Raw genomic sequence first — 24,471 nt, forward strand, 5'->3', positions numbered from 1 at the left:
AGTGTCTTTTGGGATTTCCATTCTTTTGTAGTTGATAGTAAGTTTTACCAGAGCATGCTGAGCTTGATACTCTCAAGTAGCATGCTGAGATTCTTGTATTACTATGTCTTGTGGCTAATTATGATTCATTTTTCTTTTAAAACAGGGTTTCCAAGGCAAGACAGGTCCTCCAGGCCCTCCAGGTGTTGTTGGCCCGCAGGTAAGAAATGAACGCAGCATTCACAGCGGTCCTGCCCTGCTCACACCTGTTGACAAACCACATCAGATTATAGACACTCTTGTTTATCTTAGCTAATAGGACGATGAATAGAATATACAGACCAGGGGCTGGGATTTTCAAAGGGGTGCTATGGAACAGCAATAGGTATTTGGCATCCTTATGTTCCTGGTCAGACATGGTTGTGAACACCCAAACCTCTCTTTTTTTCCATTGTGTGTGAAATTTAACTCTGAAATTTTCACTCACCAGCCCAATCAGTCAAGGCATTAGGTATCTCTCAGAATAGAGCTTTTAGGAAAAACTTCCCTCGAAGTCCTGGAAAGTCGTCATGCTCTCATTCTGCTCAGTGACATGACCAGATTTGCATCTGTATAAATGAGAGTAAAGGTCCCAGCTCTGATCTCCCTATCGCAGGTGTAAATCAGGTAATGCCAATGAAATTAGTGGAATTACACTGGTTTAAAAATTGGTGTAAGATCACAATCAGGCCCGAAATTGGCCCATTTCTCATCCTGCCTCTGGTTATAATAGACACTTGTATAGAACCGTATTGTAAGATTTTAAGTAACAAAGCTTTAAAAGCAATATTGAATGGCTACACAAAATATGGCCACGTTGGTACGTTTCATGGCAATGCAACATTTCTGTTCAATGTCATCATAAGGAAATGCATCACTATTTAATGTATTCTTAAAACACTGCCCAAGTCTGCAAAACCCTTTCAGCCCTAGTGAAGTCAGTATGGCTACCTACTTGAATAAGTGTGTGCCGGATCAGTTTCTATAATATCATTTGTATTGTTAAGGTTTTAGAATGAATGGGGACTGATTATATACAAATTCTCCTTGCTTTGATTACATGGGAAAGTATTCACTGTTTAATTACACAGTAATTAACATGTCCTCTCAGATAAATGGCAAAGTTCAGTATTAAAGGGCAAGTATATGATTATCTCCATCTTCTAAAACATAAAGCAGATTGCGTGGCAATTGCACTTGGATCTATTAAGTAGAATTAGTGTAATATGCAGGACTGTGACATCACTGTTTATCATTCAACCTACAGTAAGTGTCACCCTGCAATTTATCAAGACACACAGAATCCCCTTACAATTACAATTCAAAGTAAATACATGATTCTATGTGAATCATATGTTATCAAATACCATAATTAAATGATTAATTACCACCAAGTAACATTTTTCTTCATATCAGAATCTACTTTACGACAGAAATTGCAGGATAATTACTGTGTTGTGTTCTAGTCTATATCGGTTGTTCATTCCATGCTCATTACCATTAGACCCCATGTATAGTACTTAGGTGATCAATAATTGTCTTATGTAGTCATAAAGTTAATCAATTATTTATGCCCAGTACAAGAAAGACATGGCAGGGTTATCGTGCACTTTGGAAACTTTCCAATAAAACCTTAAGCATAATAATAATGTTGCACATTTATACAGCTACTTTCATTCTGAAGTGACCTAGTGTTGCACATTTATACAGCTACTTTCATTTCACACCTAACAAATGGATATACAAACTGCATAGAGATGCAGTTTTATCCAGCACTGGAATGAAGTCCCTTCCGAAGTAAAACTAAGTGTCTTATTAACGGTGCACAGTGACACTGTTAGGACAATGACGTGAAGAAAATGCTGTATCCAGCTGAAACGTCAAGGAGAATTTAGATAGAACGAAATTGCCTTATTTGCATAACAATGCAAAACAAGTATGTAACTGAAAATAAGACAAATGATAGCTGTCCGTTGTGGTCAATAAAAATACTACAACTGAGCAAAACCAAGTAGGAGCTATAGGAGCCTTCCTGCTGTTTGATTTCTAATGTTGGTGCTTGAGTAATAAGATGATGATCTGGTGTGGCCCCTCTGACCTAGTTTAGGTGATCCCTAAGAGGAATGCTCCATGCATTTGATATGATGGTTTTCAGTTTTGGGTGGTAAAAGTGGCCTGAATGAATATGGTGACCTTTCAGTGCGCTTGTTGTTTCAGTGTTATAGGCCCAGGTAATGGAAATGCTGCCTTAGTGAATTAAAAGTGGCAGCTGTGGTGGGAGAACAAAAGACGCGCACAACGAACGACATGCTTCATCTGATTGTGTTTATTGAAGAACTCCAAGGAAATTAGCTTTTCATTCACATTGCCTTCCCAAAGACTGCACTAGCATCCCCCTAAAACATCGCTGGCGGAAGAAAAGGAGAGTCTGAAATGGGGTCCACATTTTTACAGAGATAAGCCGTGCTTGGGCACTGGCATCTGCAGCTTTTCAGTCATCAGTGAGGGTTGCCAGATTTAACTGGGGCCGTCCTAAAAGTCACTGGAGTTGCTGGAGACTTCCCTCACTCACAGTGCCAGTGAGCTTGACAGAATGTCGGTCCTAGCACCTCTGGGGGTGGGTATTAGCAGGTAGGCAGGAAAGGGCTGCCCATTAAAGGGGGTGGATGGCTACAGCTGTGAATGGCATTCACTGATGGACAGATTTTTCTCGCTCTTTGTCTCTTGAGTATTGAACTCTTCGCTCTGTATCTTTTGGTCTTCTCTTAGGGTCCTACTGGAGAGACGGGTCCAATGGGTGAGCGTGGGCATCCAGGTCCACCGGGTCCACCAGGTGAGCAAGGTCTACCTGGCCTGGCTGGAAAGGAAGGAACCAAGGTACATTGTTGGTACATTTGATCTGACTTCATATTTCATTCAGAGCTCAGGTATGCATTGGAGCATGATGTTCAGGCAACAGGGATGGAGGAGAGGACCAGACCTGGTTAGAATCAGGCTCATTCATTCTGTCTGAGTAATAAGTGACCCCTGGGGGGTCTGACTGGATAACACTGAGAGGTTAATTTTCAGAAGTACTGGCTTCTTTTTTTCAGGTATGATTTGTATCTGCCATTGTGCTGGGCATGCAAGTCTAAACACATACATCTCTAGCGACCTGGCTGCAGGTGCAGACTAGGTCATGAGAGCTGAAAGGGCTGAGATTTGCATTACAATGCTCTTTGGCATGAGCTGATCTGAGAACATCCCTGATTGTGAGCAAACCATATCGGGTTACATTTCTATTTGTATGAAGTTGGGATGGGCCCAAGCCAGAAACCCCAAACTGTACCACCTGTCCGCCACCTCCAAATTTTGGAGTGGCTGGACATGAACCTGGATCAGAATTCACTATGAACACCTCTCTTGAGAATGAGCTGAACCAGAATGAGGGACCTGAACATGCCCTGAACTTTAGGAGCACAGACCTTCAAAATACAGATTCCACATCCAAACCTGGATCTGAACTCTGCAGCGCCATCCCTGTCCGTGGCTTCTGTAGACAATTAGTAGGTGTTTCAGCTATTCATGTTTAACAAGAGGACAGTATGACATGCTGCTGATCGGTTGATCCTGGAGTCAGGAAGAATGTAGATAGATCCTAGGCTGGACGAATGAAGAGATCAGATTCAGAACAGAAGCTTAGTGTTCCAGATCCTAACAAGAGTTTGTATACCATTACATCTTGGCCAAAGAAGCCAGGCTCTTACTGATTCTTACTGGGGGGAGGAGGGATAGCTCAGTGGTTTGAGCATTGGCCTGCTAAACCCAAGGTTGTGAGTTCAATCCTTGAGGGGACCTTTTAGGGATCTGGGGCAAAAATTGGGGATTGGTCCTGCTTTGAGCAGGGGGTTGGACTAGATGACCTCCAGAGGTCCCTTCCAACCCTGAGATTCTATGATTCCAAAGATTCTAAACTATTAACCTTTCCCGTTACAGGGTGACCCGGGACCTGCTGGCCTTCCAGGAAAAGATGGCCCTCCTGGCTTAAGAGGCTTCCCTGGTGAAAGAGGTCTCCCTGGCCCAGTTGTAAGTAAAAGCTCCTCTTGTCCTTCCCACTGGAGTGATGCAATAGATAGTGTTATGTGATGCAATATACAGTACATCATATTTTCCAATGAATGATGCTGTTTCTTCTCTCTTTTTGGTTGCAGGGAGCTCTTGGGCTGAAAGGCAATGAAGGTCCCCCTGGTCCACCAGGCCCAGCAGTAAGTATTGTCTCTCTGTCATTTATCGGCACTACCTAACACATTACAGGCCTAATAAGTAACTACTGAGGCCTAATCGCTGTTCACAGGCAGTTACCCGTTTTCCCTTTTGGTGTTAACTAATCAATATTTGGGTGTCCCTTTATTTTACGAGACACATGTATGATAACTTGGTCACTGCCCTATAACTCTGTTGACCATACATGGTGTGCTGAGGGGATGAGATGGCTCAGGGCATTGGCAACATGGAGACTGAGCCTTTAGTTCTTCTTCAAGTGCTTGCTCACGTCCATTCCACATTAGATGTGTGTGCTCACCACATGCACCGGTGCCGGAAGTTTTTCTGTCAGCAGTATCCATAGGGGAGCGGCTCTGGCACCCTCTGGAGTGGCGCCCGCCTGGCGTGGTAGAAGGGCACCGCTTGCTCTCCCCACCCTCAGTTCCTTCTTGCCCCAGTGATGGTTCACAGGATGTTCGCTGCTCTTACTAACGTTGCTTCGGCTTCGTTCGTACGAACTAGAGTTCTTGTAAAGTTAGTGTACATAGTTAGTAGTTGAGTTCGTTAGCCCTTAGCAGTAGTTAGAGTTTAGTTAGTTCTGTCGGAGACCTAACCAGGGAATAGGGCATGCCCCAGTCCCCAGGCTTTAAGCCCTGCGATCGCTGCGAACAGCCCATGCCCATGAGCGATCCACATAGCAGCTATCTCAGGTGCCTTGGTGAAGGGCACATAAGTGATAAGTGTCGAATCTGCAAGTCCTTTAAACCTAGGACCAAGAAAGAGAGCGAGATGAGACTCAAAGCGCTCCTGATGGAGTCCAGCCCCGGAGCAGAGGTCCAACTCGGCACACAGCACCCTGGCATTGGTGCGTGGTGCCCCGCCGGCAACAAGCTGGCACCGATCCCAATCCAAGCCCCCAGCAAGAATTCGAAGAAGGCTGGTAGGGGACAGTCCCCTACTCCCTGCAAGGGGAAGGACAGGGCTGGGGGCAAGCTAAGACCTGCGCCGGTTGGCTCATCTCTGCCGTCAGGAAGTCAGGCCTCGGCTCATGTCGAGCGATGCAGCCCAACCCCGTTCCTTGCCTGGAAGCTTGGACACAGAGGCAGGCCTTCTCAGTGTTGCCAGTGTAGACTAGCCCTTAGTCACCAGCTTGAAGCCCACCCAGGTTTTGGCCCATTGAAAGCTATCCCAGTTGAGATTCCCTATTCAGCGCAGCCCTTCCAGAAGAGAATATTCATCATTAAACCCTTATTGCTCTGCTACATTAGCAGTAAAATGGCTTGCGCGCTTGTTCCAAGCTCTGATAATGTTTACCCAGCAACTGAGCTCCGGTGCCATCCAGAGAAGAACCCAGCCATTCCAGTGCTGTTAATTAAAATTAAAATAGGCAGGATCCCTCAAACTTATAGTGCAGGATCATTGCATGGCAGTTGCACCATCACACTCGCTCTTTTACCCGCTGAGTTTTGCACTTAATACATTTTCTACATCCTAATTTTTCTCCCTCTGTTATTTTTAATACATGTGATGCCTAATGACTGTTTCCGTTCTCCTCCCCTGCCAACAGGGGTCTCCTGGTGAGAGAGGTCCAGCTGGGTCAGCTGGCCCAATTGGTTTACCAGGAAGACCCGGACCCCAAGGACCTCCAGGACCTGCTGGTGAAAAGGGTGCCCCAGTAAGTATGGTATCCAAGTTCAAGTGGGTGAATATGCCTCAGTGTGTGTGTGTGTCTCTGTGCCCATGCGCCCCTGTGAAAACTCCATGGCAGGCACAGTTGGGACAAATTCTCTGATTCTCTGTTTTTCATGTCTTCTATGAGCCACTTATCCCCTCTACTAAAACCCCAGGCACATTTAGCTTTCCTGAAGGCAGCAAACATGTTTCAATCTGTAGCAGTTATAGAAAAGAAAATCGAACCAACCTATTCAACTGCTTCCCAACTCTGTACCAAGGAAGGATTTCTCTAAGGTTGTATTCTGGGAGAGTTAGTAGGTGCTAACTGGTTCTCTTGCTATTTTCTCAAAACTGGTGCAAGCAGGAGGGTAGGCCTGTGTATAGTAAATCCTGGATGACTCAGTGCTAGATGAAAGTCAAGTTGTTTTCTGTTGTCCGCAGCCTTGCCAGCTTTTCAAATCGAAATCCTGCTGCGTGGGTGGTGGCAGATTTTGCCATTGTAAGCCCAGGCACTGGAACTGTGCTGTGCGTGAGACTAAACAAGTGAGGCAAGCACAGGCAGAAAAGAAAGGCAGACGCATTCCCCTCAGAGCAAGTTGCTTTAGGGAACCATCTTTAATGATTGTTTTCATTCAACGGGAGATGTAGGGCTCTGTTGAAGTTGATGGGAGTTTTGTCATTGACTTCTAGGAGAACAAAGCTATGCCAGCAGTGACTGCTTTTGAAAATCTCACCTGTACTGTAGTGGAACTATTGTCTGTCTCTCCACTTTTCTTAACCGTGTTAGACTGATGCCACAGGTGAGCCCTGCAGTAGGAATGTGATCTTGCAACGCCTTGTTGAATGTCTGTTCTACAATGTGTGTAAGGTCCAAAGGTCAGAAATGGCTTCAGGCAGAGAGACAGGGTGTGTAGATTCTATTCTCAAACCAGGTGGTGGAGGTTGAAATGACAGGGCATCACTCCTCTTGGTGAAAACCACTCTTAGGATGCTCTCCCAGGCAGTTCATTTCACCCTCAGCATTACACATGAGAACCAAACCACGGCATCTTTAATGTAGATGTTTTCTTCTCTTCCTTTTCCCATGTGTCTTTGCATTTCCTCCTTTTTTAAGACGTGCAAAAAAATCTTCTATTAAAGTCTGAACCTTAAGAAAGAGGAAAATAATTGTTGCAATCTACAAAATAGTACAGGGCTGACGGTGTGTGTTTGGATAAATACTGACCTGAATGTGGGCTAATGTATCTTAAACAAAAATGTATATAACTGAATAAGTCACCTTACAATAGTGGTGTTGTAGATAGAACGTAAGAATGGTAATACTGGGTCAGACCAATGGTCCATCTAGCCCAGTATCCTGTCTTCCGACAGTGGCCAATGCCGGGTGCCCCAGAGGGTATGAACGGAACAGGTAATCATCAAGTGATCCATCCCCTGTTGTCCAGTCCCAGCTTCTGGCAATCAGAGGCTAGGGACACCTAGAGCATGGGGTTGCATTCCTGACTATCTTGGCTAATAGCCATTGTTGGGCCTATGCACCATGAACATATCTAGGTAAGCAATGAAAGTAGCAACAGCTGGTTTCGTTACGAAAAGAGTGGCCAAGAATGGTCTAAAAATCCTTAGCCCTACTGTCTTGCAGCCCGGATCTTCCTCCTTCCATCTGTTTTATACATACAGTGGTCATCCTCAACTGCCCTATGGTGCCCTGAGAGCCAGAGCCTGCATACCGTTGTGCTGCCCAGAATGTGTCTCCATATGGGGGCTGAGGATTTGGATGCCTGCAGCAGTGAGTTGATGCTGCTTGGTGCTAACACTTCACCAAGCTAAACCATGCTTGGACAACTGTCTGCTACTTCCATATAGCATGTTCACTGCAAAACTATGCTAAAGCTAGTCCAGAAGAACCAACTGGGATTATCATTTTCGTCGTTGAAAGGACAATGCCTCCTTGCACCATAGGGACTACTAAAATGCATTTCTGAAAGGAATAACTATCCTCTTCCAGATATCCCGGCAATAGTTCTTCCACTGTTCCTGCCTGAAAAGCTTAGTCCATATGTATGTGAAGTGGGATCCCAAATCCAGTTGGGGTCTTTGGGTGCTGCTGCATTATAAACATATGAAATCATAGTAATGGTGGTTTGTTTAAAACAGTCCACTTTGATGTCAAATGTTGAGTTGTGATTCAAAAATTGCACTTTTTCTATGGAGTGAGGAGGGAGAAACGTTCAGGAATAGCTATCTGCTTGGATCCTACGCTACAGCATTGGGCCTCAGTATAAGAATCTACCTGATAGATGGGTGGGAAAGTAGATACATAGATAGAGACCTGAAGTGGACTCTGGCTGTGCTCCTGCAATATATTACTTTGTGCATCCACAGGCCTGAGAAAACCAACAGCTCTTTCATTCTGTAGGAATATGTCGTATCATTCCATGTGAGAACTGGATAGTGTGTAGTTCATTATTTAAGGTTTCAGAGTCTGTATTTGCAAAAAGAAAAGGAGGACTTGTGGCACCTTAGAGACTAACCAATTTATTTGAGCATAAGCTTTCGTGAGCTACAGCTCATAGGCTATTTGCCTATCTCATGCCACGCCTAAGCTGCTGTGAGGATGTATATCACTGACTGTTTGCTTTTGAATCATGCTCATCACAGTCAGCCTCACGTCCAGGGAAATGGCCAAATGCTAGCCTCAAAGATTTCAGACAGAAGTAGGACATTTGTGTTGATTTATTTGTGTTATTCAAGGTGATCTTTTCCCCACTAATTCCTGCATTTGATGGTTTATTGAAAGTTTTAGCAGCTAGACCTGCAGCAAGCATTTCCTCTTGAAACGGCTTTATGAACATCTATGCTGCAAAGCATATGTATAACGTGTTATTGGAGAGATGAATATGCAATTTATCTGGCATCTAATCATTTATAGCAGGATTCAAACACAATTAAATTTTGTGCTAGGGACGTGGAGAACATCAGCTCTTCAGCTCATATAAACAAAAGTGAATTCAATTGATGACTCCCTCTGAAGGATACAAAAAAGTAAATATTTAAGCAAGAAGCCAGCACTGGTTGCCCTATTCACTTAAAGTATTTTTCCATAGTTCACCAAACACATAGGTCAATGGCTCTGGTACTGAAGAAAGAAGGAACTCTGTCTATTCCATATGTAGAATTAGCATTTACTCTTCATTAATTAGAGTGGGAGTTGGTATCAATAAGATTTGGCTCTTGGAAATGACAAATGGTTGAAGAAGTTTTGTTCATCACTCAGAGAAAGAGACGGGATAGAAAAGTCAAGATAAAATGTTATGATACCATTAAAGTAGCAAAATCTTTGTATTCACAGTCAGATACACTTTTTCCTTTCTTTATCTTTTGAGATGGAAATTATGGCTAGCTTACAACCATGAGCCTTATCGACCTATAAAATGTCTGCCAGATACTGGTTCTATTATATACATGCAAACACAAGGAAAGGTTACTGTCAGATGATAAGCAGTGAAGTTAATGGGATTTTATGCTTGAATTAGAGGATGGAAGAGAGTCTTGTTTAACATGCCTGTTCATGGTACCTCCAGGGTGAGAAAGGCCCGCAAGGCCCAGCTGGTCGTGATGGTATTCAGGGCCCAGTTGGACTCCCCGGCCCAGCAGGTCCCGTTGGCCCCCCAGGAGAAGACGGGGATAAGGTGAGAAAAATCTCCTCTTAAGTACAGTTCTACTCCAAGAAGCACCCATGCAAAATAGCCCCTTCCCATTTGGCAGACCAGTTGCTTCTGTGTATTCGGACTCAGATCTGCTCCATTTAGTGACATAATTACATTTTTACTGCTTTTTACGTCGCGCTAGCCCTGCAGAGTCAGTATAGCTGAGACAGAATTGGCTGGATTCTATTCCTCATCAACAAAACTATGTACTAAGTTCCAGTCAGTTACCCTCCTATGAGCCTATTCTGTTGGCCTTGCTCCAGTTTGCTATCTTCTCCAAAATTAATTACATTTCCCCAACACCTACAATAAGCTCCTTTGGACAGCAGGATATTCAGAGATGGTTAGTACGGAAATATGCCTCTCACTTTCGCTTTCTCCACCAACAAGCTTAGCATAATAAAATTTTTGTTATCTATCAGCAGCTGAGGAAAGATTTCAAAAAAGGTTTCAAAAAACTGATTGCACCCTGGGAGCCCGATCCTGCCTCCCTTCCCATAACTCCCCTGGGAAGTTCTACATGAGTTGGCTTCTCTAGGATCAGGCCTCAGACATGCCAGAATGTAGGGGGAAATGTCATCTGAGTATGTAGATACACAAGTAGTTACTGAGCTCTGGACATATCTGTACACATTTGTGTCCAACAGGGCGAGATTGGAGAACCAGGCCAGAAAGGAAGCAAGGGTGACAAAGGAGAACAGGTAAGCTGGAACTTTGTTATAAAAAAAGATGAGCCTTTTTGTATTTCGCAGTCCCTTTTGTCCTCCACGTGTCCTAGACAATGTCTTTGGCAGCAGCTAGTCTGATGGGACCTCTGCAAGATGGGGATTTTCCATTATTTGATGGAAATATAAAACTAAGTATTTAATTATAATTTCCTCTGGTATTTACCCCTTTTTTTACACATATTATAATGTGAGAAGGAAAAAGTAAAGGTTAAAAGATAGAGTGTATAAAACTGTAATTTTACCTAAATTAATGTATGGAACAGAGACTTGGCCAGCTACAAGAAAGGAAATCAGTGTGTTCTCCACCATGGAAATGAAGATGTTGAGGTGGTCAGATGATTGGACAATCCATGACAGGAAATGTAATGAGGTTGTAATGAGCCTAAAGTTGAGGGAGGCTAGGCTACGTTGCTATGGGCATATCCAGCAGAGATCTAAGAGCTTGCAATGATTGGGGATGAAAGATGACAATGGGGGAGATGAGAGCTCAGTACATGGACAGGATATCAGTGAATCTCAGAGAGACCTATCTGCACGACAGTTTGGCAAATGATCACGTGTTATGGAAGAAGGCTATAAAAGTCACCAACCCCAAATAAGGAAGTGGCAAGAAAGAAGAAGACTGGAATGTAAAAAGAAAAATACAATGGAGGGTCTTCCAGTGGAATACATTTAAATGGGCCTCGTATAATGCCCCCTTATTTTAACATTGCAGAAACAGCCCCATCATTACTACAGCAGGAGTAGCCCCTATAGCTGAAGTTGCATATTCATTTGGACCCCTCTTTTCAGTTGTTCATAGCATTCCAAGACTTTCCCCTATCAGTTAAAATTTCCAGGAGTGGAAAAGATGCTGCACGAGTAGTTAAGCTTGTAAAAAAAATTAGATGGCATTATTTTACATTATTGGAGAAATATCATACGATCATAGAGTTAAACCCATATGTAGCGCATATATACTGAGGGGCAGAGGTAAGACGCTGAGAGCAACCTTAGCTTTGGCATTTACTGTCCCTTGAGCATTTACCTCTGCTACCGTAATCTTCTAGTCATACAGTTTTCTGAGGTAGTGTTATAACTATTGGCCACATATTATATTACACAGTAATACATAACTTTGTTCCTCACTTTCCAGAAAGATTTCTGTCCCCTAATTGTTTTGCACTATATAGTAAAAGTTATGTTAGGGTGTGATTCTGTTCACACTCATCCTAGATTGCAGTCGTGTGATTCCATCCATTAGACATCAAACTAATGGATACTGGCGCATGTGAGAGCCCAGTTAGGCCCTTTCTCTTTTATTTGTTTTCAACACTTCAGAATTTTGGAGAGTTGATTCTTAGATTGTGCACATTTGTGTTCTCCATACCCGATGATTACTTTAGTCTGTATTGCTAACCATATGATTGAACATCTTTTTTCTAAACAGGGTCCACCGGGTCCTACTGGACCACAAGGTCCACTTGGTCAACCAGGTCCAGCTGTGAGTATTATTGCTATTATTAATAACTACCGTAATTATTGACCCAGCTTGCTCCCATTGAGAAAAGTGGGAGCTTTGCCATTGACTACAATGGAAGATGGGGATGAGGGCCCAGATATAACATGTATTTATAATTAAACAATGCTAATCTCTTTCCCTCTAGGGAGCTGATGGGGAGCCAGGTCCAAGAGGACAACAAGGCCTCTTTGGTCAGAAAGGTGATGAAGGTCCAAGAGGTTTCCCTGGTCCCCCAGGGCCAGTGGGCTTGCAGGTAATTTCCGATGACATGTGATATTTGGGGTTATAAGTCCCTATGTTGCTCTTACGATGTAACCCACTAAAAATATCCCATATAATCATATTTCCACAGGGTTTGCCTGGACCACCTGGTGAGAAGGGAGAAACAGGTGATGTTGGACAAATGGTAAGTGAGATCCAATTCCTCAGCAGTTTCATAATTAATATCAGCATCTGCTACCAAAGTTTTATTGTTTCACCAATTACTTATGCCTCTCCTTTCTTGTAGGGCCCACCAGGTCCCCCTGGGCCCAGGGGTCCATCCGGACCACCAGGAGCGGATGGTCCACAAGGTCCTCCGGGTGGAATAGGAAATCCTGGAGCTGTAGGAGAGAAGGTAAAGCATGCTGAGTCGGGCCTGATTCTACTTCCATTGAAATCAGTGGGAGCCTTGCCATGGACATCAATAGAAACATCCGATGAAGTGAGCTGTAGCTCACGAAAGCTTAGGCTCAAATAAATGTGTTAGTCTCTAAGGTGCCACAAGTCCTCCTTTTCTTTTTGTGGATACAGACTAGCACGGCTGCTACTCGGAAACAGGCCTGCAACTTGAGCTGTGGTACTCATGCTGCACAAGGGCCTTGTTAACCAGGAAGTTCTCCGTTAAGCTACCAGCAACTGTTTAAAATGGAGAGGGGACGTAGACAGTTCTGTCCATTGGTAATGAATATAGACCAGGTGTTCCAAACTTCTTCAAATCCAGCCCAGCTCGGTAGTGACTGAAAGTTTTACCATCTAAGGACTGTCCTGATTACAAAACAAATGTTGATGGGGGTCTCTCTAGTTCCTATTGGACAGGTGTCCAAGAACTGCCATCACAATGGGAACTAATTAACACTTTTGCTGGTGGTCTCATTAGAGAATCCAAGGATGTAATTGTCATGGAGATTGAAGTGTACTTTCAGATAACATTGTGCAGTCAGGGTTAAGACATATCATGACAGGGCGAAAATGCAGTCAATGATGGGTCCATACAGGCTGGCTAGGAGTATTAATTCTAAAGAACATTTTAACAAGAGCTGGTTGGAAATTTTTGACCAAAAACCCCACAAATGACCAGTTCCCCAGAATTTCCAGGAATTTACTTTCCCATTTACTGACCAGCTCTATCTTTTTCACTGCTGGACATGGGTGCCTGCTTTGAGTTGAAGAGGAACTTTCTACACACCCCACCATGGTGTGCTATCAGTAGCAATCTATAACCTTTTCATTTTCCCCCTTGCCCCAATCTATAGGGTGAACCTGGTGAATCTGGTGAGCCTGGTCTTCCTGGAGAGGGTGGTCCCCCGGTAAGTGGTACATTTATATGTATAGCATAGTTTTAACTGAAACTGAATAGGATTAGTGCCTTCAAGAGCAGTTGCAAGGCAGGGTAAACAATATGACGATCCCTCTCATTATGGTGAGTTTGGCCCCACATGTGTGAATTGCCTTGAAAGCTCAGCAGATCTCCTTTGTTTGCCAAAGCATGGCATTTTTGTTTTACAATGGACTTCTCAGGCAAGTGGTTAGACTTAGCAGAAATATTAAGAGAATCAGGACAATGGAATTCATTCTCCCCCGCCCCCGAGTGCTCCCTGAAAGTCTAAGGTTTTTCAGGCCTGTCTTTCCCCAGGCTTTGCCTTGAGGCGTTGGAAATTCAGGTTTTTGTAGAGTGCTGTGTGGAATAATGATCATTGATGGGTAAGGATGCAGAGACTGAACTCATCCTCCATTTTGGAAGGAAGGGTTGTGGACGGCAGTGGGCAGAAAGACTGTGATTGGCTGCAGCTTACAGCAGGCTGGCCTTACCATGCTATGGTACGTTTAACCAAAAAGAACAGTTGTGAAATAAAGCAGGCCTTAATAAGAACAACACAGGGGCCGTCTAATTATTCAGAACAGGTATTTATAATAAATAATGTCCAGGTGTTCTGAGAGGTGTAATTGAACATATAAAACAAATAAGTAAATACCAGGTTTTCTCTACCTAATGGAAAATCCTGTTTTCCCTGCAGGGTCCTAAAGGAGAAAGAGGTGAAAAGGGAGAAGCAGGCCCCTCCGGTGCTGCTGGTCCTCCTGGCCCTAAAGGTCCACCAGGTGATGATGGACCTAAAGGTAGCCCTGTAAGTAGCCCATCATATAGGAAGAGTGTTAAACGGAGCGTTCCTTTTTGAAAGCTGTGTTCCAAAGATGCTCAAGAAAGTTGAGATGGCTTAACAGTCAAGTGAACCATACTTCTAGTGGTGCCCAATTTCAAACCAATTCCATTGGGATTTTAAGGATAAATAGTCCTAGTTTATAGTATATTCAGATAATACTAGAATGATCAGTCCTTTTCTCACAGATGACTACCTCGAGCTCTATGTCCTGCTCACTTCTCATGTAAAATCCTATCGTAAGGTCTAAGTGGGGCGTAGGCTTTCTGCACAAGAGCACACTTTGCAGAACAGTATATGTGCGATTTAAAAGGCGAAGTAAGTTTTGTTTAGTAAATGACTGTATTTCCTCATTTGGGATTTGCACCTCTAGGGCCAGATCCTCAGCTAATGTAAATCATTCTAGCTCTATTGACATCAGTTGAGCGAACCAGTTTACACCAGCTGAGAATGGCATGGTGGTTTTCTTGCCTCTTGCTTTGATGCTCACTGGCTGAAGAACTATAGTATGTGATAAGCAAGGATGGCATGAAATACTAGAGGAGGTGGTGGAGTTATTAATATGTCTTAACAGATGGGTCTTAGGCTTCTACCAATAACGTGAGATTCCAATTGCCTGAACACCATTCTGGAAGTCATTTAACGTATTCTGTAGGCATTGTACTGGGAAGTATGGCAGCATGTTTGAGCCATTAAATGCTTTGTGATGCTCCCTGTGTGAAAGATGCTCTACAGAATGGGTCAGATCCTCAGCTGGCGTAAATACAGGTTGCACTATTGGCTTCAGTAGAATACTGTTGATGTACAGCTGCTGAGGAGCTGGTCCAATGGAATTAAATTCTAGTGATATTTATGTTTTTAAACAGCCTGGCAGTTCAGTTTTATCACTTTCTATCTTCACATTCTAAGCTGCTGCTAGAGGCCTGTCCCAAACCTCCAGGTGTCACCCCCTGCCCCAGGCCTTTCTTGAGGCTCCCCCAACTTCATTCATATCTGGATCCAAACTTCAATGATGACCCTTAATTAATCAAAACAAAACCTCCAGCTCCAAACAGTCTCAAAGTTTGGAAAAGTTTTTATGACTTGCCCCATGTTTATAATGGGCTAACCCGAACATTGTTTATTAACACCCCTGAACTTTTCAAAAGTTTGGATCCTGATCTGAACTTCACAGCTCATCTCCATGTATGATGGCATGATCCAAAACTTAGGATCCTTTCAGCTTTGGGGATCTGAACATGTCAGAGCTGTGTGGCTCAAGACTTTGCTGTGTATAGAAGCTCTTTCAGTTGTGTCTGGAATAACAAATATATGTTGCTTTAGAGTTCTCCGGTAACTGTCCCGCAGCTGACCTTGGGATATCTTTCTCCTTCCTTTTGCAGGGTCCAGTTGGTTTTCCTGGTGATCCTGGTCCCCCTGGAGAACCTGGCCCAGCTGTAAGTGCCAATCATTCAGAAATGATCTCAGTGAGGCAGTCAGAATGAACTGCTTTCACACTAGACTGGAGAAGGGCAATTCTTAGTACTGTATATAAAATTCATTTTCCTCCTCCTAGGGTCAAGATGGTCCCACCGGTGACAAAGGTGATGATGGTGAACCTGGTCAGACTGTAAGTACATTCTGGTATGCAAGGTCTGTTAGGTATTAGGATTAATGTATTCACATTCTGCTGCTCCTTGTTCCTAGGTCTAACTTTTGCCCAAATCAATAGAAATGTAGGAACATAGGGAGAGATTTCCAAAGGGACAAATGGTAGTTACTCACCCAGCTCCCATTGACTTCTACTGGGAGCTAAGTACCTGACTTCCATTTGTGCTGTGAAAATCCTGCCGTCTCTTCTAAGTCTAGCTGTCCACCAGCAGTGGACTCTGTAGCTTGAGTATACTATGTGTTTCCTTTTATTCATTTTAAGATGCCTATTATATTTCAAGTCACCCTTTTGTTCTTGCATCATAAAATGGGGTAAAATAAGATACCAGCTGTCTGATTAGCAGTCAGACCTCATATTGTCTACCTCTCCTTAATTCTTAATTGTAATGCAAGCTAGAATTGCTCAGGTCACATGTAAGACACCTGGTCTGTTTCTTTTACTTGTCATGTTACAATTATGAGCTGTTTTCTTCTACTTTTAACCTAGGGATCTCCTGGCCCAACTGGAGAACCAGGCCCATCAGGTCCCCCGGGGAAGAGGGTATGTTAATTTGTTAGAATGTTGTTTCATGTACATTTTAATGAGATTTCTGAAATTAGTATCATCATAATGCTTTAATTCTAACAGGCCTTATCCAATCAGTTCACTTAGTAGAGTTCTTAAAGTTCTGATCAAATGGTAAATATCTGCTTTGCGTGGCAACATTTGTCATTTCAATATCAACTGTGCAATATTGTCATATTGATGTATAGAAAGCCTCCACTGGTTCAAATGCGCAAAAGTCAATGGAGCTGTGCATTTTTATACCAGCTGGAGTTCTAGCCCATGTGCAAAATGGTCAGTAAAAATAATATACACTGAAAACATTGATATGCATTTGCCTGTCTGTTTATGGACTGATCCTGCAAACACCAACAGGCAGAAAGTTCACTGCTCTTGGAGTCCACAAGGCAGTGGAATTTGTCACCAGCTCTCCCAAAAATGTGTGCATGTGGATCCCATGTGTGTACACGTGTGAGCACCCCCCCAAAAACTGAATCAGTAACACATAATAATTTATTTTCTGAAACTAAGAACAAAACGTGAGAGAATTCACACACTGAAATGCAATAGTTTGTTGGCAGTGTTTAAAGATGGTTAGAGGTCAATCCAAAGCCAGTGGAAGTTAATGGAAAGGTGCCGATTGAATTCTATGGGCTTTAGATCAGGTTATTGGTATCCAAAATAAAATGAGATAAAACATCTGGCTCTCCCATCCTATTTCTGCCAAGTGTTCATCTGAGGGTTAATTTATTAGGGTGTTAATTTTGAAGGCCATTGGCAGATAGCCACCTTGATGTTATTTTCCTCTTTGTTTACAGTATCTCTGTAAATACCACCACAGCCATTCCAGACAAGCTGTGGTCTAAGATGCTAATGCTTCTGTTTCATGTTCTCACTAGGGTCCTCCTGGTCCAGCAGGTCCTGAAGGAAGACAAGGAGAGAAAGGAGCCAAGGTAAGGGATGAACGTATATTGATAAAATCAGAATCTTCAGATGTGCCCTCTGCCGCCCTTTGTATGCAACACCTCATAAAATCTTGTGTGGGAAGAACAGAATGTCATTTCACTCTGTATTTCAACAAACCATAAACCCTGGAATTTGGGGCCACCAACTTCAAAGGAAGACTTATCTTCTAAGTGTTTGTTTTGCCATTTAACAAATTCCACTGGATATTTATGGAACTGTAAAGGGCTTTGGAATATGTTTTTGGTATCGAAAGTGTCATTTACTGTTTTGTAAATAGTAGCAATAGTATACAGGACTATGTAATGTCCTAAAGCAAACATGATATTCGCAAACAGTGATTATCCCAATAACAATGTTGAGCCAAAATTAGAATAGTGTTGTAAATGGTATTGTAAGTTACATTATTACTATTATTAGTTATGATATACATTGTGGTAGCACTCAGGAGCTCTAGTTGCACGCTATTGCGCTAGGTACTGTACAAACACAGAACAAAAAGATGGTAGAGCTTACAGTCTAAGCAGTACTACAGCAAGTTGGTCAGTAAACAGGTGGAAATGGAAAAAAGTACTGCAACTCCAGGATTTGGCTTTCAGTGGGTGCACTAGAGAGCAGGATGGGATGTGGCAGGAAGAACAGATTATTGGAAGGTATAAAAATAGGGAGGGAGTTGCATGCATCACACTAGGTCTGATCAACTGTAATTAGACTATTTTAAAGAACAATTTGGTGCTCAATTGAAAACTGAATCACTTTGTTGCCTGCCACCAGGGTGAATCTGGCCTGGAAGGACCTCCTGGGAAGACAGGTCCTGTTGGTCCCCAGGGAGCTCCAGGGAAACCTGGTCCCGATGGCCTTCGAGGAATTCCTGGCCCAGTGGTGAGTATTTAAAAACTGAGGCTAGCCCCAGCAAGCTTTTGAACAGGAATAATGACCAGGCCTTACAATAAAGCATCTCTCGAAGAGGAAGCTGAGCCACAGAAGCGAACAGTCTCCAGACTTAAATGCCTGATGTCTGGTGGGTAGGAGATTTTAGTAGAGGGGCCATGGCTCTAGAATTCACTCCCCCACCACCCAGTGGTGCAATAGAGGCCAAGTCTGCTGACTTTTAAAGCATGATGGTGTATCTGTTCTTTTCCATGGCTTTTGGCTGAGTTTTGGGGTGGGTTGGTATTTATTTCACTTATGGTGGGGACAAGGAAGTCAAGGGAAACCGTGTTTGTTTGGTTTTCATTTTTTATTAAAGGTTGAAGAAGCTCGAGGGTAAAATTTTCCAAAGTGCCTACGTCCAATTTTCAAAAGAGACTTACGCACTCGGGAACCAAAGTACTATTTACTTTAGTTTCTTTGGTGCACTCAGGCAAAACTCTCATTGCCACTTAGGAGTAAAGGAGGACTTCAAGATTGGGCCTTGTATTTTGCTTTTGTGTTTGTTTATTTTAATTTCAGAAGACTTGATCCAAATCTCCTTAAAGCTGCTAGAAAGACTCCTGACTTTAGTGGCCTTTGCATCAGGCCCAGACCATGTGTGTGCTCCTGGAGCATTTCTCATTGGGTGTTAAAATTAAGATTAATTAAGATTAAAATATATAAATGTAATAATGGTTATAGAATGAATCATTTTTTCTAGAGATGGGCCCAACCCACAGAGTTCACATATGGAGGGGTAAAGTTTGGGGTGCCCAGATCTAGAATTTCACCACTGGACAGCCTCTACTATGAATGCCTAATCTGAGTGGATTGCATTGTTTTACAGGGTGAACAAGGGCTCCCCGGTTCCCCAGGCCCCGATGGTCCTCCAGGCCCACTGGTATGTCTTTATAATCCAAGTTGTTTGGTTACTTATATACTGAATCTTGCATTTGGTGTATATTATTTTTATCTGAGTTTCCTCTTCCTTTATTTTTTTTAAGGGCCCACCTGGTTTACCTGGTCTTAAGGGAGATTCAGGTCTTAAAGGTGAAAAGGTGAGACTGCTACATAAAACATGTTCAGAAACTTTTATTTTCAAATTCATTTCATTGATCTCCCCACCTCCCCACCCCCGCAACTCTAAGGACAGTACGTCATAGATGTCAATAGTGATGCTATGGTGATGACATGTATATTATAACAGATTCTATAGCTTTTGGGGTGAAAACCCCCCTCCCCCCCGTGAGGTAAGCTGCACAAGGTCTCGGCACTGCTTAAGTCCAGTATAAACACTATTTTGAGGTCTTAAATGAGACTGAAGTGGTGCATAGGCCTTGTGAAGTCTCTCTGCATGGGAATGGATTTATCCCTCTATGCATAGTACACAGTAAGGTTCCACATTGGTCCAGAATTCACTGTTTTCACCACAGGACGTGCTAAAACAGAAAGAGGGACTGTTGAGGATATCATAACCTCAGGATATAATACTGTCAGGCAGTTCTTTAGAGCAGGCCTCAAGCATACAAGAGGTGTCTGTCACAACAACTACCTCAGTTATGAATCTTCAGGGTATATATGTTGAGTATCAGATGGGTTCATTGACCAGGAAGACCTGTAAGTGGGTCAGGAAGAAATTTCTCCCCATAGTTCAGTGTGTAGCACAGGGATGGGTAAACCTTTTGGCCCGAGGGCCACACCGGGGTGCGAAACTGTATGGAGGGCCGGGTAGGGAAGGCTGTGCCCCCCAAACAGCCTGGCCCCCGCCCCCACCCCCTATTTGCCCCCTCCCACTTTCCACCCCCTGACTGTCCCCCTCAGAACCCCTGACCCATCCAACCCCCCCTGCTCCTTGTCCCCTGAATGCCCTCTCCTGGGACCCCCTGTCCCCAAACTGTCCCACCCCCCCGGGATCCCTCCCCCATCCAACCCCCCCGCTCCCTGTCCCCTGAGTGCCCTGACCTATCCACACCCCTGCCCCATGACAGGCCCCTCGGGACTCCCACGCCCTATGCAACCCCCCCTAACCCCTGACTGCCCCAGAAACTCTGCCCCATCCAACTGCCCCCTGACCCCTGACCGCCCCCCCGGGACCCCCTACCCAACTCCCCCACTGCCGTCCCTTTTCCATGCTGCTCAGAGCAGCAGGAGCTCACACCCCGTTGTGGGGAAGGGGCCGGGGGCAAGCCTCCCGGGCCAGAGCTCAGGGGCCGGGCAGGACGGTCCCGCAGCCCAGATGTGACCCGCGGGCTGTAGTTTGCCCATCTCTGGTGTAGCATTACAGACAGGCCAGTCCTTGCCTACAGACAGCCCCGCAACCTGAAGCAAATACTCACCAACAACCACATACCACACAACAGAACCACTAACCCAGGAACTTATCCTTGCAACAAAGCCCGTTGCCAACTGTGCCCACATATCTATTCAGGGGACACCATCACAGGGCCTAATAACATCAGCCACACTATCAGAGGCTCGTTCACCTGCACATCCACCAATGTGATATATGCCATCATGTGCCAGCAATGCCCCTCTGCCATGTACATTGGTCAAACTGGACAGTCTCTACGTAAAAGAATAAATGGACACAAATCAGATGTCAAGAATTATAACATTCATAAACCAGTCGGAGAACACTTCAATCTCTCTGGTCACGCGATCACAGACATGAAGGTCGCTATCTTAAAACAAAAAAACTTCAAATCCAGACTCCAGCGAGAAACTGCTGAATTGGAATTCATTTGCAAATTGGATACTATTAATTTAGGCTTAAATAGAGACTTGGAGTGGCTAAGTCATTATGCAAGGTAGCCTGTTTCCTCTTGTTTTTTCCTACCCCCCCCCCCAGATGTTCTGGTTTAACTTGGATTTTAACTTGAAGAATGGTCAGTTTGGATGAGCTATTACCAGCAGGAGAGTGAGTTTTTGTGTGTATGGGGGTGGGGGGGATGTGAGAACCTGGATTTGTGCAGGAAATAGCCCAGCTTGATTGTCATGCACATTGTGTAAAGAGTTGTCACTTTGGATGGGCTATCACCAGCAGGAGAGTGAATTTGTGTGGGGGGGTGGAGGGTGAGAAAACCTGGATTTGTGCTGGAAATCACTTTAGATAAGCTATTACCAGCAGGACAGTGGGGTGGGAATAGGTATTGTTTCATATTCTCTGTGTATATATAAAGCCTGCTGCAGTTTCCATGATATGCATCTGAGGAAGTGAGCTGTAGCTCACGAAAGCTTATGCTCTAATAAATTGGTTAGTCTCTAAGGTGCCACAAGTCCTCCTTTTCTTTTTGCGAATACAGACTAACACGGCTGTTACTCTGAAACATGGCTAATGTGTTATACCTTCCTGGGAGTTACCTGGCATTGATACATTATGCAGGAAACTAAACTGATCCGTTCTGTTATGCTTATGTCCCTATGCAATCTCTAGTTATCAATGCTGTGTAGTGCACCCAGTGAGCAAGAGGCAAAGAAAGAGGCAGTAACTTGGTAGACACGCTTGCTTGAGGTAATGGTTCTGAACCTTATTTGTAGAAATTAACACGGCATATGTCAATGTATGAAAAGAACAGACTCCAGAGTACAGCAGTGCCACTTCTGTCATCATCTTTACAGCATTCCTTTAGCAAAAAGCTCGTGTTTTTCATTACACTCGGAGTTGTGGGCATTTTTGGCTGCTTTTCATGCTCAGCTACAAACACTTTCCTTGTGCCTGCCCATCCCCGGATTCCCAAAAGGTACAAACACTTTCCTTCCACCTGTTTAGTTTCTTCCTTTTATAGATGGGTCTTCTGGAGGAGTTTCTGGTGCTCAACATCTTCCAGAGTATGACACAGCTGATCTTAATTAACCTCTGCTATTTATGTTCTCTAGGGTCATCCAGGTTTAATTGGCCTCATTGGGCCCCCTGGTGAGCAGGGAGAAAAGGGTGACAGAGGTCTCCCAGGACCCCAAGGTTCGTCCGGACCTAAAGGAGAGCAGGTAGGTGTTTTTTAGGGGCACTTTGGAGTCATTCGTGAGTCTTTCATTAAATGTGCCTGGGAAGCGATGCTGAGCCTTCATATGGGCTTAAAGGATTAAAACCTTGTTTTTTAATAGCGTAGTTGGCCTTCTCTGGTCAGAAGCATCATCTCAGCATGACACAGGGTGCTTTTGCTAACTTTTTAATGACATTTCCTATACAAATATACTATACAGTACCTATAGAAGCTAGAGATGGACACCAGCTGGAAGTTATTCAGCTTAAAGGAATTCAGTTTAAGGGAAGTTCTGCTCCAGATCCAAAACTGGTTTTGGTCTTAGTGATTTGGGCCTGTCCTTCTAAAGAGACGCTGAATCCCCGTGCTCTGAAAGGTCAGGGAAGTGGGCAACTTGGGCCTATCTCTAATGGAAAAAAGTGAGACCTGGAAATGAGGTGGCTCTTTTAAGGAGTCAGGCCCTGGGACGGTACACTGATCTCTGTGTGTAGACCCTCACACCTGCATGGATAAGTCCGCAGGATGGGGGCTTTATTCCATACTTAGTCATCAGTCACTAAGCACCCAAATTTGAAATCTGAGCTCATGGTACGTAGATGATGACCAACATGAATACATTGAAATAAACTTTATTTTGCCTTTACTTTTTAGGGTATCACCGGTCCTTCTGGTCCAATTGGACCGCCAGGTCCACCAGGATTACCGGTATGTAGCTGAAATCAAAAAGCCATTTGGTCAAACAGCAAAAGCACAGAACTGCAAGTCAAACAATCTGGGGCCTATTTCTGGCTCTGCCACTGATGCAATGTGTGACCTTTGACAAGTCACGTAAATGCTCTGTACCTCAGCTTCCATGAAATATGGATAAATGTGTGATACACACCTCCCCGGGGTATTGTGCAGCTAAGTTCATCAATATTTGTGTAGCACTTTGAAGTGCTTTGTTATTATTAATCATACATTTCTGATGTTCACTAATAGGCAAGTAAAGTCAAACTCTTCAAATGTCTGCAGAAAATGAAAATGGGCACAAACATGGCTGAAGTGAATTCATTGAAAAATTCAAATGACTATGAAATGATTTCACATTTTTTGCCGAATGCTAATGATATATTTTTCTCTTTCCTCTCTTCAGGGTCCCCCTGGTCCAAAGGGTGCTAAAGGGTCATCAGTAAGTATAGACAATACAAAATTAAAAGGCTGAGGAATTTTTATTAGGTGCATAACCTACTGTCACCATTAGAAATCAGTAGAGTCAAGGCAATTAGCTAAAGATTATCTTAGCAAATACAGTCCTTTCAGGCTGTTTAAAATGAAAAATTATAATTGGAAATATTTCTTTTAAGCACATTGTACTTTCTGCCACATTACTGTTGAGAAGATCAGAAATATGAAAACAGTAGAAAGTAAGAAGAAAACCTATTGCTGTAAAGATGGAGACCTTAAAAATGGACAGTGAGGGAAAAGTGGTAGGTGTGACACAGAGCAAAGAAATGGGTGGAAAACACCCAGTTAAGTTAGCTTAATGTCACCAGTTCCTCCTCTGTGAAGTTAGAACTATAGCTGGTTGAAAAATGCCAGTTACTTTTAATGGGGAAATTTTAAAAAAATGTGTTTATCAGTATGTTCTATACACAAAATTCAGTTATTCATTACACAAACAAAAACCTAAAATTTCTGTTTCAGTTTCTGAAAACCTTTTTGGTTTAAAATGTTCATGTTTTGGGGAAAAAAAAGAAGCCTACATAAATCCTAACCAAAATATGGACATTTTGCCAAAAACTTTTACTGAAAAAGTTTCTCAGCTTCTATTTTTTCAGCAAAATATCAGAAAATAACTGCCAAAATGAAAATGTTCTGCAAAAATATTCATTTTGGTTAAAATGCTATTTTTCATCCCCCCAAAAAAATATTTTGACAAGCCCTAGTTAGAACCATGTGTGGTTGGTATAGCTGGAGGCTGAGGAAGAGCCCTTCCTTCAGAAAGGAATTTAAAGAAAGAATGACATGCATGGACAGCTGGTATTTACTGAGTGAGCCACTCACACTTGCTTCTGTTTTTTGCACTCAGGGCCCAACGGGTCCAAAGGGTGAATCTGGCCATCCAGGCCCACCAGGACCTCCCGTAAGTA

At 43.5% G+C, this 24,471-nt stretch overlaps 1 protein-coding gene across 2 annotated transcripts in view; it reads left to right on the plus strand.

Moving 5' to 3' along the window:
* The window catches only part of COL5A1 (collagen type V alpha 1 chain), a 248,943-nt gene that overhangs the window by 203,809 nt on the left and 20,663 nt on the right, over positions 1 to 24,471 (plus strand). For both annotated transcript variants that reach the window (XM_073313982.2, XM_073313983.2), the window contains exons 38-61: positions 146 to 199; positions 2,788 to 2,895; positions 3,994 to 4,083; positions 4,209 to 4,262; positions 5,828 to 5,935; positions 9,519 to 9,626; positions 10,292 to 10,345; positions 11,802 to 11,855; positions 12,019 to 12,126; positions 12,226 to 12,279; positions 12,382 to 12,489; positions 13,388 to 13,441; positions 14,150 to 14,257; positions 15,673 to 15,726; positions 15,846 to 15,899; positions 16,428 to 16,481; positions 17,384 to 17,437; positions 18,222 to 18,329; positions 19,207 to 19,260; positions 19,364 to 19,417; positions 22,236 to 22,343; positions 22,991 to 23,044; positions 23,475 to 23,510; positions 24,411 to 24,464. In XM_073313982.2, coding sequence (XP_073170083.1) covers positions 146 to 199; positions 2,788 to 2,895; positions 3,994 to 4,083; positions 4,209 to 4,262; positions 5,828 to 5,935; positions 9,519 to 9,626; positions 10,292 to 10,345; positions 11,802 to 11,855; positions 12,019 to 12,126; positions 12,226 to 12,279; positions 12,382 to 12,489; positions 13,388 to 13,441; positions 14,150 to 14,257; positions 15,673 to 15,726; positions 15,846 to 15,899; positions 16,428 to 16,481; positions 17,384 to 17,437; positions 18,222 to 18,329; positions 19,207 to 19,260; positions 19,364 to 19,417; positions 22,236 to 22,343; positions 22,991 to 23,044; positions 23,475 to 23,510; positions 24,411 to 24,464 — 1,746 coding nt within the window. The remainder of the gene's footprint in view (positions 1 to 145; positions 200 to 2,787; positions 2,896 to 3,993; positions 4,084 to 4,208; positions 4,263 to 5,827; positions 5,936 to 9,518; positions 9,627 to 10,291; positions 10,346 to 11,801; positions 11,856 to 12,018; positions 12,127 to 12,225; positions 12,280 to 12,381; positions 12,490 to 13,387; positions 13,442 to 14,149; positions 14,258 to 15,672; positions 15,727 to 15,845; positions 15,900 to 16,427; positions 16,482 to 17,383; positions 17,438 to 18,221; positions 18,330 to 19,206; positions 19,261 to 19,363; positions 19,418 to 22,235; positions 22,344 to 22,990; positions 23,045 to 23,474; positions 23,511 to 24,410; positions 24,465 to 24,471) is intronic.

This window comes from Lepidochelys kempii, chromosome 16, assembly GCF_965140285.1.
Source record: "Lepidochelys kempii isolate rLepKem1 chromosome 16, rLepKem1.hap1, whole genome shotgun sequence".
Lineage (NCBI taxonomy): Eukaryota > Metazoa > Chordata > Testudines > Cheloniidae > Lepidochelys > Lepidochelys kempii.